This window comes from Garra rufa, chromosome 5, assembly GCF_049309525.1.
Source record: "Garra rufa chromosome 5, GarRuf1.0, whole genome shotgun sequence".
Taxonomy (NCBI): domain Eukaryota; kingdom Metazoa; phylum Chordata; class Actinopteri; order Cypriniformes; family Cyprinidae; genus Garra; species Garra rufa.
The window spans coordinates 25,160,796-25,180,131 of record NC_133365.1 but is presented as its reverse complement, the minus strand read 5'-3'; the positions used below and the strand labels follow the sequence as shown (position 1 = coordinate 25,180,131).

The 19,336-nt window shown below is 39.5% G+C and overlaps 1 protein-coding gene across 1 annotated transcript in view; it reads right to left on the bottom strand.

Moving 5' to 3' along the window:
* Nucleotides 1–1,655: 1,655 nt before the first annotated feature.
* camk4 (calcium/calmodulin-dependent protein kinase IV) overlaps nucleotides 1,656–19,336 on the bottom strand; it is a 72,403-nt gene continuing 54,722 nt past the window's right edge. The window contains exons 7-12 of the mRNA XM_073840670.1: nucleotides 13,161–13,251; nucleotides 12,613–12,687; nucleotides 12,365–12,440; nucleotides 11,356–11,482; nucleotides 6,490–6,642; nucleotides 1,656–2,409 (exon numbers count right to left, since the gene is read on the bottom strand). Of these exons, the coding sequence (XP_073696771.1) occupies nucleotides 2,245–2,409; nucleotides 6,490–6,642; nucleotides 11,356–11,482; nucleotides 12,365–12,440; nucleotides 12,613–12,687; nucleotides 13,161–13,251 (687 nt within the window). The 3' untranslated portion in view covers nucleotides 1,656–2,244. The remainder of the gene's footprint in view (nucleotides 2,410–6,489; nucleotides 6,643–11,355; nucleotides 11,483–12,364; nucleotides 12,441–12,612; nucleotides 12,688–13,160; nucleotides 13,252–19,336) is intronic.

Here is a 19,336-nt window from a genome sequence, read left to right as displayed (position 1 = left end):
CAAATCAATAAAAATAAAGCATTTGGACACATTGTGAGTTTGAGAGGTACTTACAATTGTGACCCTGGACCACAAAACAAGTCAAAAGGGTAATTTTTTAAACACCTTTTTTCTCAAAGCTGATTCTCAATAAGCTTTCCACTGATGTATAATATTTGGCCGCGATACAACTATTTGAAAATCTGGAATTTGAAGATACAAAAAGATGTAAATATTTAAAGTTATCCAAATGAAGTTCTTAGCAATGCATATTATTAAACAAAAAATACTTTTGATATATTTACAGTAGGACATTGACAAAATATCTTCATGGAACATGATCTTTACTTAATACCCTAACGATTTTTGGCATAAAAGAAAAATCAATAATTTTGACCCATACAATGAACTTTTGAATATTGCTACAAATAGACTGGTTTTGTGGACCAGGGCCACAATTAAAAAACACACAACTGATATTTCTAGTTCTGAGAAATAAGTCTAGCATTGTTTATTTAGAGATGGTTTGATATTTTATTGCAATGACTCAGACATTTGTCATCTCTTTAGGCTTAAACTTAAAAGACATAAACATTTGGGGCCACTGTAGATTGAAACTACAATATAGAAAATTAGTCATCACAATTAGTAAAAACAGGTCTTCCAAGTATACATTCATGGATGATAGGTAGGCCTATTTGGATTTATTTATTTTTGTTATGAGTATGTTTAAATGTATATGGAAACATGGAAAATCAATTTTAGTTTTTAACTACAAAAATGTATAGTTTTAACCTGCTATTTCAAAAAAAAAAAAAAAATGCTGGATAGAGTATTATATCAACCAGCTCCATATACACTCCAAAAAAATGCTGGATTAAAAAAAAACAGTGCTGGGTGAAGGTTGGGTTAAACATTTACCTCAACCACTGAGTCAAAACAACCCATTTGTTGGGTTTTTCCATATTTCACCCAGCATTTTTAGAGTGTACATACCATTCAGAGCGTACACAGTGATCCAAAAACAGTGATTTTTTTTTGCATTCTTTATTTCTGCAAGTAATATTTAGTGCTATCGTATTGGCATTTTTGAGTCCTTAGACATAGAAACAGGCAGATAAACAAAGTTGACACTCATGTACAAAGTGTCATGTACAAAGTGACCGTCAAATGGCCTCCAATATCATACTGTTAATTAGACAGCGAGATTTATCTGTAAAATACAGTGCATTTAAAAAGACAATTGCAGCAGTTAAGATAAACATTCCTACATGCAAAACATGAACCCCTGTATATCCACATTACATTCCTTACATGTGATTATCAGATTATCAAACAGCATTCCCTCATACCATACATTACAAGCATGCTTTAAAGAATATTAAATAGGTTAAAAAAACTCCTACATGTTCTTCTATGTGTTTAAATCACAGACTTCTTGGTAAAGCACTGAATTTCGAGATGAATTATATTGCCAGTAAATCTTTTAGATAAAAACCTGATAGTTTTGAATTATTTTAAAGGGAAAATCCTTCAAATGAAAAACATTTTGGCACAAGGGAGTGTTTTTCATTGCACTTTATGTGTGTTAGATAGGCCTAATATCTTGTTCTTAACACAAAATGAGATGAAAGATGAAATTACCACATCTGTTTAAACAAAGCACAATATATAAATACTTGTACTCTAAGTTTTCAACAAATATTTTAGTAGTATTTCTAAAATGTTAATTTTGACTCAAGTATAAAACATGGTATATGATAAGGCAATCTCAGTTGAAGCTTATGTAAAGGTTTAGTTCAATGTCCACATCTTTCTCTACCAGCGACCAATATTATGTAAAAAACCTTAATGGATAAAATTATTTTAATAAAAAGCAGCACAAATGTGATTTACCCAGCTAAAAAGCGAAATATGTCCTTTAATGTACTATGATAATTTGGTGATTATCTTAAAAAAAGCATGATAACATAAATATTAACTGCCATAGATGTAATGATCATCTGAAGACATTTGGTTCTTCTCATTACCATCCAATGATGTTCATTCACTGTACAAAATCCGAAGTTACGGACTTATCAGATGTTGGCATGGCATGGCAACTGGCTGAGTCACAATGTGGGACGTTTCTATAGACAAACAAGTCTGCATGCAGAAGAACCAAACAAAGCCCATCAGTTCTGTCCTTTATGAGGCCCACTGCAAAAAGCAACGTTCCTTTCATGAAGGGAAGAAGTCTGAGTTCCAGTGAGGCTCTGTGGAGATCTAAGAGCCTTCATTCTGAATCTGAGGCTGTTCAGTGTCTGGCTGATCCTCTGCTGTCTTCTCTTTGATAGAGGAGGGGCTGCTGTCGGTTTTGTTGCTGTCTGGGTTGCCGTGGCTTCCTGCACTGCCCAATCGAGACGAAGCTACCACAGCTTTGACCGCCGCCTTCGGAAACATAAACATAAACATAGGGGTGTGCATTGTTTAGAATTTCATAACATTATTATTCAAGCACATTTTGCTGTGTTGATTATTATTTGTTAATGTTTGGTTAAAGCCCTCAATGGTTTAGCTCCTCAGTACTTGAGCAAGCTCTTATCATATTATAGTCCCTCACGTCCGCTGCGTTCTCAAAATTCCGGCAATTTGATAGTACCTAGAATATCAAAATCAACTGCGGGCGGCAGATCTTTTTCACATTTAGCGCCCAAACTCTGGAACAATCTACCTAACACTGTTCGGGAGGCAGACACACTCTGTCAGTTTAAATCTAGATTAAAGACCCATCTCTTTAACCTGGCCTACACTTAATACATTTCATAATCCAAATCCGTTAAAGGATTGTTAGGCTGCATTATTTAGGTCAACCGGAACCAGGAACACTTCCTATAACACCTGATGTACTCGTTGCATCAGAAGAAGAATGGCATCTACGCTAATATTAGTATCTTTCCTTCTTATTCCGAGGTCACCGTAGCCACCTGTATCCAGATCAGACGGTCACTGCAGTCCCCCGGATCTAGTCCGTGCCCATCAGCACCCAGAGATATCCTCTACAGCCCTGAATGTCAGCAGAGACCACATCAAAGACAGATCATTAGTGAAGACCTCATCACCTAGACGGCCATTGACGCAAGACAGCGAAAACCAGATGAGTCCTCTCCAATCTGATTTTGTGGCAACTTGGAACTCTTGCATCTACATTAATATTAGTCTGTTTGTTTCTTATTCCCAGGTCACCATAGCCACCAGATCCAGTCCGTATCCAGATCAGATGGTCACTGCAGTCCCCCGGATCCAGTCCAAACCTAGAGCAGATGGTGGATCAACACCTACAGCCGAATGTCAGCGGATACCGTGTCAACTAAATGAGCCCCAGAGACAGATCATCAAGAAAGAACTCCTACCCTAAACGGCCACCGGCACAAGGCCATGGGAACCAGATGAGTCCTGCCCAATTTGACTTTGTTGCAATATGGAACTCTTGCATTATTATTGACATTTTATTTTATTATTTTAATACTGTAAGGTTGCTTTGACACAACTTGTATTGTAAAAAGCGCTGTATAAATAATCTTGACTTGACTTGACTTTTAACTGATGTTCAAGGAATAGTTTGCCCAAAAATGGAAAGTTGCTGAAAATGTACTTATCCTCTTTTTAAGATGTTAATAAGTTTGTTTCTTCAGTCATTTTTTTGTATCAGTCCAAACAGCTGATAAAAACCATTACAGTAATCCACATGTAATCCAAAAACATCAGTACATCAATTAATGTCTTGAGAAGAGACGAAGCTCATGACCTCAATGATAGATTATTGTAATGCTTTTTTGGGTGGTTGTTCTGCACGTTTAATAAACTAACTCCAGCTGGTCAAAAAAACAGCAACTAGAGTTCTTACTAGAACCAGAAAGTATGACCATATTAGCCTGGTTCTGTCAACACTGCACTGGCTCCCTATTAAACATTGTATAGATTTTAAAATCTTGCTAATTACTTATAAAGCCCTCAATGGTTCAGCTCCTCAGTACTTGAGCGAGCTCTTATCACATTATAGTCCCTCATGTCTGCTGCGTTCTCAAAACTCTGGCAATTTGATAATTCCTAGAATATCAAAATCAACTGCGGGCGGCAGATCATTTTCTTATTTAGCGCCTAAACTCTGGAACAATCTACCTAATACTGTTCGGGAGGCAGACAAACTCTGTCAGTTTAAATCTTTAACCTGGCCTACACTTAACACATTTCTATAATCCAAATCCATTAAAGGATTGTTAGGCTGCATTGATTAGGTCAACCGGAACCGGGAACACCTCCCATAACACCTGATGTACTTGTTGCACTGTAAGAAGAATGGCATCTACGCTAATATTAGTCTGTTTTGTTCTTATTCCGAGGTCATTGTAGCCACCAGATCATGCATCCAGATCAGATGGTCACTGCAGTCCCCTGGATCCAGTCCGTACCCAGCCCAGATGGTGGTTCAACACCTAGTGGATCGACCTCTACAGCTCTGAATGTCAGTGGAGACCACACATTAACTAGATGAGCCCGGGAGACGGATCATCATTAAAGAACTCCTCACCTAGACGTCCTTTGCAAATCTGATTTTGCTGCAACATAGAACTTTTGCACTATTGACACTATTGTCCTATTGACACAACCCGTATTGTTTAAACCGCTGTATAAATAAATGTGATTGGTTGATTGATGAAGCTGTGTTTGTGTTAAATAAATCCATTAAGGCATTTTAATTGTAAAATAATGCTTCTGATGAAAATATGACTCCATAATCTATAATAATGCTTCCTCCAGTGAAAAAGTCCATCCCCTGTTATCCTTTCACATTAAATAAGTCCATTGACATGTTTGTTTAGAACTGTTTTCGCCTGCAAACAGTGCATATTTCTCACCTGATTAAGACAAGATGACTTTTTCACTACAGAAAGCAATATTATGGATAGAGAACTCGTATTTTTGTAAGTTAAAAATGTCTTAAAGGAGAAAATCACTTCCAGAACAAAATGTCAGTCATAAAGAAATTATGTTTTTTGATGAAAACATTTCAGAATTTCTCTCCATATAGTGGACTTCTATGGTGCCCCTCAGTTTAAACTTCCAAAATGCAGTTTAAATGCAGCTTCAAGGGTAAGAGGAAGAAGGGTCTTATACAGCAAAACAATTGGTTATTTTCTAAAAACAACTGACAATTTCTATACTTTTTAACCTCAAATGCTAGTCTTGTCTAGCTCTGTGTCAACTGTGTGCATTCTGGTTCATGACAGTTAGAGTAGGTCGAAAAACTCCCATCCATTTTCTTCTCCAATTTCAAAATCATTCTACATCGCTGTTTTACCTTTTTTTGTAACCTTCCAAACCTTGAGTTTTTCAACCTACCCTAATTGTCTTGAACTGGAATACACAGAGTACACGCAGAGCTAGACAAGATGAGGATTTGAGGTTAAAAGGTATATAAATAGTAATTTACCGATCATTTCCCTAGATAAGATCCTTCTTCCTCGGCTGGGATCATTTAGAGCCCTTTGAAGCTGCATTTAAACTGTATTTTGAGAAGTTCAAACTTGGTGGCACCATAGAAGTCAACTATATAGAGAAATCCTGAAATGTTTTCCTCAAAAAACATATTTTTTTTTACGACTGAAGAAAGAAAGAAAATCTTTGATGACAAGGGGGTAAGTAAATTATCTATAAATTTTTGTTCTGAAAGCGAACTTCTCATTTAATGATGAATTTATTACAAACATGCAGATTTTCACTTCACAACAATTCATGGACTCGAGTGTTGTGGATTACATGTGGATTATTGTAATGTTTTTATCAGCTGTTTGGACTCTCATTCCGATGGCACCCATTTACTGCAGATGATCCATTGGTGATTGGTGTACAAAGATCCAAGTGATGTAATGCTAAATTTCTCCAAATATGTTCTGATGAAGAAACAAACGAATCTACTTGGATGGCCTGAGGGTGAGTACATTTTCAGCAAATTTTATTTTTTGGGTGAACTATTCCTTTAAGGCAGGGGTTCTCAATTCTGAAAAAACACTTTCATGCAGAGTTTAGCTCCAACCCCAAATCAAACACACTTGAATAAGCTAATCAAGTTTTTCGGGATTACTAGAAAGTTACCAGCAGGTGAGTTTGGTCAAGGTTTGAGGTCAACTCTGCAGGAAAGTGGACCTTGAGGGCCTGAGTTTAGAACTCCTGCATTAAGAAGAGGTGTGTTATTTCTAAGCCACAAGTGGCAACAAGCGCAATAAAATAACTCAATTTTTTACATTTTCTGAAGATGTGTGAGTGGTGTTTTAGGTTTTTTTTTTATTATAGTGATATGTGGCTACCTGGGTATTCTGGGTGGTTGCAGTCAATTACAATGACAGTCAAAACAGCTCATTTCTATGATATTCTCATCTCTTTTTAGTATAAGTTGTAAGGATGTTTGCAGAGCAACACATTGAGGTTTTTTTATGCATATTTAAGTGAACATATTTAGAGGCCTCAAACCTTGAGTTTTCTTCGAGCATTGAACTCCAGGAGTTTCTTCTGAGCCGTGTCCATATGGGTGAAGTTAACAGCCTTTCCAGTCACCCAGGGGTGCTGCAGTGCCTGCTGTGTCGTCAGCCGTTTCTTTGGATCCTGGACAATCAGTTTCTTCACCTGTGGAGAAAGATGAGTAATACTTTCACTAACACTTTCAGCATACAAATGTACAAACTGATGTACAACATCAGCATTCCTGAACATGCAAAATGACTGACAGGCAGAGATGTTTTTGATTGGCTAAATTTTTTATAAAGATGTGTTTTTGGTGATGAAATGGTCAGCTCTAAATACAGAGTGGGTTTTGTCATCTTTTTGTGTGTCAACTACTCTTTGTTGTTGCTGTTAAAACAATGTGTCTTTATTTGCATCTGTGGTACCATGAAAAACCTTTAACATCCATGGAACCTTTCCATTGCATAACATTTTATTTTTAAATTTAAAAAATCTTAAAATGCAACATTTAACATTTAAGTATACGCCGATCAAGCATAACATTATGACCACTGACAGGTGAAGTGAATAACACTGATTATCTCTTCATTAAGGCACCTGTTATTGGATGGTATATACTGGGCAGCAAGTAAACATATCGCCCTCAAACTTGATGTGTTATAAGCAGGAAAATGGGCAAGCGTAAGGATTTGAGCGAGTTTGACAAGGGTATCTCCAAAACTACAGCTCTTGTGGGGTATTCCTAGTCTGCAGTGGTCAGTATCTATCAAAAGTTGTCAGAGGAAGGAACAGTGGTGAACCAGCGACAGGATCATGGGCGACCATGGCTCAATGATGCACATAAGGAGCAAAGGCTGGCCCGTGTGGTCAGATCCAACAGACAAGCTACTGTGGCTCAAATTGCTTGAGAAGTTAATGCTGGATCTGATTTAAAGGTGTCAGAATACACATTGCATCACAGTTTGTTGCGTATGGGGCTGCATAGCCGCAGACCAGTCAGGGTGCCCATGCTGACCCCTGTCCACCGCCGAAAAGCACCAACAATGGGCACATGTGCACCAGAAGGTGGCCTGGTCTGAGGAATCACATTTTCTTTTACATCACGTGGATAGTCGGATGTGTGTGCATCACTTACCTGGGGAAAACATGGTACCAGAATGCACTATGGGAAGACGACAAGCCGGCGGAGGCAGTGTGATGCTTTGGGCAATGTTCTGCTGGGAAACCTTGGGTCCTGCCATCCATATTGATGTTACTTTGACACATACCACCTACCGAAGCATTGTTGCAGACCATGTCCACCCTTTTTTTATGGAAACGATAAGCCCTGGTGGCTGTGACTTTTTTCAGCAGGATAATGCGCCCTGCCACAAAGCAAAAATGGTTCAGGAATGGTTTGAGGAGCACAACAACGAGGTTTGAGGTATTGACTTGGCCTCCAAATTCCTCAGATCTCAACCTAATCGAGCATCTGTGGGATGTACTGAACAAATAAATCCAATCCATGGAGGCCCCACCTCACAACTTAAAGGACTTAAAGGATCTCCTGCTAACATCTTGGTGCCAGATACCACAGCAGGGGTCACGGCTGTTTTGGCAGCAAAAGGGGGACCAACACAATATTAGGAAGGTGGTCATAATGTTATGCTTGACTGGTGTAACACAGTATAGCAATATTTGATACAGAAAATTATAAAACCAATGTTAAACTATATATATATATATACAGTATCTCACAAAAGTGAGTACACCCCTCACATTTCAGTAACCATTTTAGTATATCTTCTCAAGAGACAATACTATAGAAATTAAACTTGGATATATTTTTGAGTAGTCAATGTGCAGCTTGTATAGCAGTATTGATGGACTGTCCTCTAAAAATAACTCAACATACAGCCATTATTGTCCATAGCTGGCAACAAATGTGAGTACACCCTAAGTGATAACAGCAGTATGTTGTTTAACCATGCAAAGCCACTGTCACAGCCGGTGCTGGATTGACGAGGCGAAAGTCAAAGTCAAATAACGAATACTTTTAATCTTGATTTCCAAGGAAGAGACAGGGGATTTCCACACACACACTGAACACATTTGACATCAAAATAACATCCAGGAACATTAAGGAGCATTGACATTAAATGACCGACAAAGGACTGAACTCAAAGACTGACTTATAAAGCAAACTAATCAAGACACACAGGTGAAAACGATAATCACTTAACAAGGGCTAAACCAAATCATACAAACTGACAGGGGGAGACAGAGGGAGAAACCAAATTTCAACAGTGCAAACATAAGGCAAAAGACAGGAAACATAAGGAGACATGTGACAGCCACATGTCCTACTCATCATGTTTATGTTTTTGTCTGCTTGACAGGACCATACAAAGTTTTGTATCTTGTATTAGAGCAGTTAAAAGTAGGTGCTTTAAGTACAATTCTCTCATACTGACCACTGGATGTTCAACATGACATCTCATGGCAAAGAATTCTCTGAGGATTTGAGAATTAGAATTGTTGCTCTCCACAAAGATGGCCAAGTCTATTAGAGGTTCAGTAACACTACAGTGGTCAGGGTCATACAGAGGTTTTCCAAGATGGGTTCCATTCGGAACAGGCCTTGCAAGGGTATATCAATGAAGTTGAGTACTCATTCTGTGCGTCAGGTGCAGAACCTGGCTTCAAAAAAACAGATGCATGAGTGCTGCCAGCATTGCTTTAAAGGTTGCAGAAGTAGAAGGTCAGGTTGTCAGTGCTCAAACCATCCGCTGCACCCCGCAACAAGTCGGTTTGCATAGGTGTCGTCCCAGAAGGAAGCCTCATCTGAAGCTGGCTCACAAGAAAGCCTGCAAACAGTTTGCCGAAGACAACCTGTCCAAGAGCATGAATTACTGGAACCATGTCCTGTGGTCTGATGAGACTATAACATAAACTTTGCTCAGATGGTGTCCAGCATGTGTGGCGATGCCCTGGTGCACAGAAAATTGTGTCTTGCCTACAGCCAATCATGGTGGTGGTAGCATCATGGTCTGGAGCTGCATGAGTGCTGCTGGTACTGGGGAGCTGCAGTTCATTGAGGGAAACATGGATTCCATTAAGTACTATACATTCTGAAGCAGAACATGATGCCTTCCCTCCAGAAACTAGGCCGAACGGCAGTGTTCCAACATGATAACAATCCCAAACACACCACTAAGATGACAATTGCCTTGCTGAGGAAGCTGAAGGTGAAGGTAATGGGGTGGCCAAGTATGTCTCCAGACCTGAACCCTCAAGTGTAAGATGGAGAAGAAGAAGAGGAAAAGGAAGTGGAAGAGGATCACAGCAACATCCTGCGCAGCTCTGGTCAATTTCATGCCCAGGATGATTAAGGCAGTGCCAGATAACAATGGTGCTAACACAATATATTGACACTTTGGACAAGTTCTCTTAGGGTGTACTCACTTTTGTTGCCAGCTATTTTGACAATAATAGCTGTATGTTGAGTTATTTTCAGAGGACAGTAAATCTATACTGCTATACAAGCTGCACTAAAATATATCCAAGTTTCATTTCTATACTATTGTGCCTTGAGAAGATATACTAAAATGGTTGCTGAAATGTGAAGGGTGTACTCACTTTTGTGAGATACTGTATATAAACCTCTAAATAATTATTCTACCAAGTTATGTAGTTCATTAGCATAACTGTAGGCAGTTTACTGTTGCCAAGCAATGTAGCGACTTGGTGTTCTGAAATAGAACTGAACTGATGTAAGCTCACAGGTGAGCTTTTATTTTACAGCAGTGAACACAGATCATCCAATTAGAAGTTAGAACTCAACTCATTTTTAACTATTTTAAAGTATAAAACATAATATACAGCAGAGAACAAAGTGACATAAAACACATAAAAAAAGGTTCTTCTGTCACTGTGTGTGTTCTGATATATATGTTTATATATCACAAATAGGACAAATGTGTATAATGACACGGGTATTAAAACGTAAACACTTTCATTGTCCTCGTAATCCAAATGGCTTAAAAAACATTCTAAACAATGTTTTTTGTTTGTTTGTTTGAAAAACTAAAAATGCAGAACATTTTGCGTGAGGGGTAGGTTTATGTGAAGGGTTAGAGTAAGGGGATAGAAAATACAATTTGTACAGTATAACTATTCCATAAACCCTTACACCTATGTAAACCACATATGCAAGATTGTGTAAAGAAATTATGTTTTTTTTTTTTAGGAAAACATTTCAGGATTTCTCTCCTTATAATAGAGATGTATGGTGGCCCCAAGTTTAAATTTCCAAAATGCAGTTTAAATGCAGCCGAGGAAGAAGGGTCTTATTTAGTGAAAGAATTGTATATTTTCTAAACAAATTGACAATTTATATACTTTTTAACTTCAAGTGCTCATCTTGTCTCGTCTCGGAAATCTCGTTTTCTTCCCCATCTTCAACTTTTTCGACATATCCTAACTGTATTGACCCGGATTACACAAACTACACATGCGAATCGCAGAGAAGAGACGAAATGAGCATTTAAGGTTAAAAAAAGTATATAAACAGTCAATTTGTTTCGAAAATAACTGATCGTTTCACTAGATAAGACCCTTCTTCCTCAGCTGGGGTCGTTTAGAGCCCTTTGAAGCTGCGTTTAAACTGCATTTTGGAAGTTCAAACTTGGGGGCACCATACATATCCATTATATGGAGAGAAATCCTGAAATCTTTTCCTCAAAAAACATAATTTCTTTACGACTGAAGAAAGAAAGACATGAGCATCTTGGGTGAAAAAGGGGGTGAGTACATTATATGTCAATTTTTGTTCTGGAAGTGTACGAATCCTTTCTAATTTAGGAATTTCTACTGTATCTATAAAGATTTACTCACAAGGTCCTTGGCATTGAGAGACACATTGTCCCACCAGGGGGAGACAAATTCATATTCACAGTTCAGGATGCGTTTAAACATGTACTGGTCCCCTCTGTCATCAAAAAAGGGCTCAAAACCACATAACCTGTAAAGAGAACGGAAACAAACACAGTGCTAGTTTTAACATCACATCTACAAATTGACATTAAACTAATTTCCAAAGCCAATGCAAATTACAAATACATGCAGCAGTAATACATGCAGCTAAATACTAAATATTAGTATATTATTATTATATACAAAAAGTATTAATATTACATATATTAAGGAAATTACTTTAGAGTTACTGCAAGCTACTAATCGCCTACAAGAGGGGTTTGCGTCTTATGACCATGTGCTCTTAATAGTAAAGATTTACAGCATCACTAAGATGTTTTCTGTTTTTAATTTGTGCGACGTTTCTTTTAAGATGATTTATATTTTTAATGTTTTTTTAAGTCTCCTATGCTTACCAAAGCTGCATTTATTTGATAAAAAATTCAGTAAAAAGTCATATTGTGACATATTATTACAATTTAAGAGCTTTTTAAACATTTTAAAATGTCATTTACTTCTGTGCTGAAAAGCTGATTTTTCATTATTACTTCAGTCTTTAATGTCACATAATTCTTCAGATATCATTCTAATATGCTATAATATCATTTAATATTATCATCTGTAGTCTGAAAGTGCAAAAATACAGACATAACTACCTAAATTTCAGTTAGTCCAGTTTCAGTTAGTTTTGAACAGAGTTTTAGTTTTGTTTTTTGTCAAACTTCCTTAGAATTTTTGTTTTTGTAAAAGAAACTACATCCAATTCCTGGAATTATACTTAAAAGTTCAAAACGTGCTTTACACTTTTCACCAGTGAGGCTGATCTGAGACAAAACCAGCATTTTGCGTTTGATACGACAGAGAGACTGAATGACTAAGCACAGCATTCTTGTGAAAGAATAACTTTAGACAAGTATGTTGTGTCACTCACAAAATGTACGTGATAACTCCCACAGACCACATGTCAACCTCAGGGCCATAGGCACATCCCCGCAAAATCTCAGGAGCTGAGGGAGAGAAAGACAAAACATCAGAAGAAAAGAATAAAAAGGGGAGGCGATGCTCTGCTGCACTGATGCTGTAAAAAGACTACATCTTTTCTGTAATTCTCTTTGTGCAACTGATGGCCACAGATGGTGCTCTGTAAAAAAAAAAAAAATCTTTAATGAACTCACTCACCACAATAGCCAGGAGTCCCACACACAGTCTTCATTGTTACCTGATCGTCTACAATTTTCGACAAACCAAAATCCGCTGTAATGATAAATCACACCATAAAGAGTTTTTACATTATCTGAGAAGGTGCTTGCTAATACAAAACTTAGACGTAGTAGAGCATCATTAAGCAGCTGATGGGGTGTACTGGGTGGTTGCTAGGTGTTTGCTCAAGTCTCTATGATATTCTGGTCCCCAGATAAGACTTTAGTCCCTTCTTCAGTGGAAGTCTATGGGGGTGTCGAGGGCAGTTAATATTTTACAGCAAAAAAGAAGTGTAATGAATTATTTTATGCTGATTTAAATCAAAATAGAGTATAAGATTAATATAAAACACTGTTTTAGTTTTTTTTATATTATTTATTATTATTATTATCCATTCTTTAAAGATGAAAGTGAAAGTTATTGTATAGGATCATGTTACTTTTTTTTTTTTTCAAATTAATTTGCCAAAAAGAGAAGTTAAGCTAAACTGTAGTTCCCATAACAGGTGAATGAAAAGCCAGCCTTACCTATTTTGAGCGGAGCATCTGGCGCTGAGGTGGCGTACAGCAGGTTCTCAGGTTTCAGGTCTCTGTGCACTACACCATGCTCATGCAGGTACTGCAAACAGACATGTAGACACAAGGGGTTGCCTCTGATTAATCTGAGGTGTACACAGACATGTTTGACTGTACAATATAGTGACACTAATTAACACGTGTTTCTTTCACCATTATATGTGTAATAATGTTTATAGTTTTCAAATTCATATGGGAATCTTCTCTGTGGAGATAATTAGGGCTGCATGATGAGCAAAATTAAAGTAAAGACCAAGATGTATTAAATAGGTTCCATAGGCCATTTTCATTTTACAATGCTTACAAGGCATCACCGTAGTGATATTCCTCAAACATATGTTTCTTTGATGTGCTTATTGTATTGTTAGTAGTATGTGTGCTGTTTTTGATGTTTTTGTTTTTATTGTTCATTTGTTTTTATTGTTCAACAGTATGTCACAAAAGTGAGTACACCCCTCACATTTCAGCAACCATTTAAGTATATCTTCTCAAGGGACAATACTATAGAAATTAAACTTGGATATATGGATATATATTGGCAATGCCTTAATCATCCTGGGCCTGGAATTGACCAGAGCTGCACAGGTTGTTGCTGGGATCCTCTTCCACTCCTCATGGAGCTGCTGGATGTTAGACACATGATGCTTCTCCACCCTACACTTGAGGATGCCCCACAGGTGCTTAACAGGGTTCTAGTCTGGAGACATACTTGGCCACCCCATCACCTTCAGCTTCCTCGGCAAGGCAGGTGTCATCTTGGTGGTGTGTTTGAGATTGTAATCATGTTGGAAAACTGCTGTTCTGCCTAGTTTCTGGAGGGAAGGCATTATGTTCTGTTTCAGAATGTACAGTACTTAATGGAATCCATGTTTCCCTCAATTAACTGCAGCTCCCCAGTACCAGCAGCACTCATGCAGGCCCAGACCATGATGCTACCACCACCATGATTGACTGTAGGCAAGAGACAATTTTCTTGGTACTCCTCACCAGGGCATCGTCACACATGCTGGACATTATCTGAGCTAAACGAGTTTATCTTAAAGTATCATCAGACCACAGGACATGGTTCCAGTACTTCATGCTCTTGGACAGGTTGTCTTCAGCAAACTGTTTGCAGGTTTTCTTGTGAGCCAGCTCAAGATGAGGCAGATATTCTTAATGAGAAGTTTCCTGACACAAGATTCAAGCCAGAACAACAACCACGAGGAGCTGGTCAAAATCACCAGCTCCCTAAGCTATGCCTTCACAACCCAGCTGAAACTGAGCGACAAGCACATCACCCACCTCCAAGAGGAGCTGTCTCGTGCTCAATGCCACATAGACAAGCTGGAAGTGAAAGTTCAAGATCAACTCAAAGCACCCAACGAGAGGGAGCAGGAAACAACGGAACAAGTTAGGAAGCAGCAGCTCAACTTGACCAACAGCAAGCAAAGGCTGCCCAGAGAGACCTGGTAAACAGACTAGAGAAAGCCAAGAATGACATCAGCGACAAGAATGCTGAAATCAGTGCCTTAGAAGACCGCCTTGAAAGGTAGAGCACTGAAATAGACAATCTGACCCAACATCTACATGATGCCAACGATGAGCTCTACATGGTCAGAAAAGAACTCAAATATGCTTATGAACCAAGAGAGGAGAAGCATACTTCAGCCTCACCACTGCTGAGCAGAGCTGAGTCTCACATCCAAGAATTGGCATCCAACGAAAGAAGCGAAGGGCCACCACCCCGAAACCTCACTGGCCTTCGCCACACAACTCTTTCCTGTCACTGAAAGCAGAGACCCCATCCAAGCAGATCTTGGAGCTGCACATGGGTTGACCATCAAAGACCTCAACAAGCTGTCTAAAAGCATCAGCCAGTTCAACCCGAACTCCAAAGAGGGCCACGACATCCAGGCCCACCTGCACGATATTGATTTTCATTTAGAAATGAGACCTCATGTGACTGACAGAGACAGGTTGTACCTCCTAAGAGCAACGTCAAGTGTCGAGGTACGAAACTTCATAGATCGACAACTCAGTCACACAAAGTCAAACTACCAGCTTCGTGAGGTCCTGATCATAGAGTTTACAGACCATGAGTCTGAATATGGACTGTTAACTGCCTTGGAGATCAAACAAGGTCAACAAGAGACTCCACAAGCCTACTTCAGCTGACTCCGAAAAGCCTACTTTGGTGCACACAACAAACCTGACCTTGAAGAAGAGGTTAAAGGAGAACTCCGGTGTGATATTGACCTAAAGTGTATTGAATCATGGTACCGAGTGTGAACGTACCTTGCATATTTCATCTCGGTTTGTGTCCAGCTGTCCGAAATCTGGGGTCAGTTAGCCGATGCTCACAACAGGTTGTCAATGAAAGTCAATCGGGCATCGAAGGAGCCATGTAAATAAATCACTGTTTTACGCCATTTACGAGGCACAAAGTAGCTCCACACTTCATCGGTAGACTTCCTAGGGCCCTGACATTTAAAACGAGACATTGAGAACTCAGAAAAAGCACCGGTAGTTTATTTACAAGAAGATTTATACAGACATCTTCCACCAGGAACAGAGCAGTCGCCGCCATCTTAAATGTAGTCACGACAAATCGAGTGTCGAGCACCAATGAATTTATCAGGTTATCAACGTATCAGGTTGTAGTTTCCTTCGTGCTCGACACTCGACTTATCGCGACTACATTTAAGATGGCGGCTACTGCTCTGTTCATGGTGGAAGATGTCTGTATAAATCTTCTTGTAAATAAACTACCGGTGCTTTTTCTGAGTTCTCAATGTCTCGTTTTAAATGTCAGGGCCCTAGGAAGTCTACCGATGAAGTGTGGAGCTACTTTGTGCCTCGTAAATGGCGTAAAACAGTGATTTATTTACATGGCTTTTCCGATGCCCTGTTCACTCTCATAGACAGCCTGTTGTGAGCATCGGCTAACTGACCCCAGATTTCGGACAGCTGGACACAAACCGAGATGAAATATGCAAGGTACGTTCACACTCGGTATCATGATTCAATACACTTTAGGTCAATATCACACCGGAGTTCTCCTTTAACTTCAAAACCTTTTTCCTAAAAAATCTTCACCCTGGAGTCAGTCGTCATCTCGGCGTCATGGCCTGTCCGCGCTCCATGACCATCCAACAGTTGCGCGATCTAATACAGAAGGCCTACACCAAGCAAAAGTTGGCCTCAAAGTAAGGTAACAAAACATCCACACTCTTGAACTCTGTCACCAAAGACTCAAGCCATGCACTGGACGACACCCAGTGGCATCACAACACCCGAGTCTTCCATCAAGAGCACAGGGAACGTGAGCCTCATGTCCACAACAGCTATCAGCCCAACTGCTGGGAAAAGCCATGGGACCAGCCAAACTTCTCAAGAAAACCAAAAGAAAGAATTAGCTGGAAACCTAACTGGACACGCAAAGCCAATCGACCGGCTCATCCAACAGCAACTAGAGTGGGTAAGCAAAGACAAAACCCACATCAGCACCACTCAAACATCCACAGCGCTAAGTTTGCACAAGAACAAGACTGTTCACCCTCAGAAGGCATGGAACCAGTCATGAAACAACTGAAAGAGTTCCTTGAAAACCAGCTAACCATGAATGACTAGAAACAGATGTCATGCTAGCTGTGACCAGCGACAGAACGGAAGGCCGGCGATCACCTGATACGCCACCATCTCAGAGATGACAAGCACCTGTTCAACAAACACCCAGAATTAACAAGTCTCTCATGGCCATCCGCTGACGAAAACTCTGAGGTACCAAAGAACATCACCTCAGTCACCCATCACTTACAAAGAAACTGTCAAATGAACTTCAACTCCAAGAACCACATTCATGTCTGTGCAACAGCAACCACCAAAGTCAGAAAGTCTGCCACAACCAGAAGGCATCACAAGTGGAATGCAACATAGGAGACAAAGTTTTGCACCCCAGCTTCACACAGCCATGCCAAACTACCTCCGACTGTCTGCAAAAGAACTTCCTGCCTAGCTGGACTGACCCCCATCTGGACACACCCTCATCTAAGCCAAGGATGCAGAGAGCATCTTCACTGACATACAAGAACAGGGGGGAGCCAAAACAGACTGAAACAGTTCTGACCATACATACACTACACAATTAACACTCACAACATTACCTACACCCAGAGGTAACCACACCCACTGATAACACATTCGACAAACATATTCTTCCCACGAGTAGAATTTTCAAATCTTAGCTTAACATAGTTTTACATCCACCATGAAGGAACCTATCCCTTTCCTTCCCCTCTTGCTTTAGCAGGTAAAACTCCTAGACACCCTACAAGGGTCAAAGGTCTGATATTAGGATTTACTTGCCACACCTAATATCCGCAAACCACTCTAAACTGAATGAGAGCCAGAGAGCTCCATGCAAGATAGGTCAAATCATTTTACCACAAATAATGTCACCAGAAACCAAGGTGAACGTCTCTAAATTTAAACTTAGAAGAAAGAAACAAATTTAATCACAAAATTTGATCAAAGAATCGTTATACCGAAACAAATTTGAACAACAATTTCTAGGTGAATTCGACCATTTTACCCGAATAACGTAATGCCCTGCACCAGTACAGTAACTGTCCTGGAAGTGTTGTCTTGTTTTTTGCTGTGTTTGTGTCTGCTTCTTCTGCCTTTGTTTCTCCAGCGCTCGTCGATGTCTTCTGCCAACAACACATCGCCTAGCGAAGGGGGGAAATATGTAGGATTTCAGCGCGAATCAGACAATTTAGCCGATTTGGTTAGAAGTTTTGAAACACTTCTACAGACCCAAATTTCACAAGAGACCCAGCATGACTAGACTCCTGTCGTAAAATTTGTCATTTGACACCCTGGCGCCAGCCAGCTTGAAGCAAACCTAACCAACTAGGAACTTGCAACATTAACACAAAAGGACACTTGTTGATCATTCCAAGGAAGGAGATTGTCAAATTTGGGGCAAGTAACCAAGATTAATGGTCAAAGACATGCACATCTTGAACATCACATGAGAATCATTAGAGATTTCGGTTAGTGAGCTCCCCCACACAGGGGACACAGACTGAAATTCCTTCTACACCCTTTTGACCTTTTTGACTCCTCACAGAACACATCCTTACGTTCACAGTATGGCACAGGAAACTGCCTTTTCACACATACACCCAAAGTGATGCTAAAAGGGACTCATGAGCAACTCATCATTTCTATGCACAACTAATGAAACATTTATGTAACCCACACATTTGCCTATTATGTTTTAATCACTTATTGTGTATGTCCTTTTTAATAACTATTGAATAGCTTAATGGTTTATATTGGTGTTTGGTATGCCTGAGCTCGAAATTGCATTCTCGAAATGTTTCTGTAATTCAATCCTTTGTAAAATGTATTATAGTCTTGTTATAGATATCACATCCAAATTTGACTCTACAAAGAGCAGGAAATTGGGACCACGGGACTGATCAGATAACATTGTGATTTATGGTTCGGGTGGAGAAACCAGCAGTACCCCGACTTAGGACAATGATTTAATTGGTCAGGACACCATTTGGGATGTGTCCAAAAGCTGAATTTAAATACTCAGGACACCATCAAATCTCTCTCTTACTCTCTTACTCTCTTCTATGATGAACGCTCCCTGGCCAGCATGCCAGCCGCTCCTCTAAAGGAAACATGAGGAGATTGTTACACTTCTGTCTTTTACTTTAATTCTTTTATTTCTTTCCGTTTAGAGTTTCGTGTTCTAGTTAAGTTTTGCCTCAAGCCGCGACCCAAACGTCTGTGCTGACCTGTACGTTAACCAGCACACAACTCCGCATCCTCAGCCAACGCCCAAGAAGACATCACATCGAACAACCACCAACCAATCAGCAACCTCGGGAAACCCCTTTCTGGAACGACGCGACGAAAGGAATTCCCTTAACACAAAGGCAACGTAAGTACAACCTCCAGATTCTAGCTGAACTGGTGCATCTGATATAAAGTTTAATAACCTCTTTGAGAGACTCAATACGAGGGTTAATTAAGTGATTGATGGTTGTTCAGGTCTAAGCAATTGCACATATTGCTAGAAACTTGTGACTTCATATTTTCATTCCTTTAAACTCATTCTTTCCTCACTT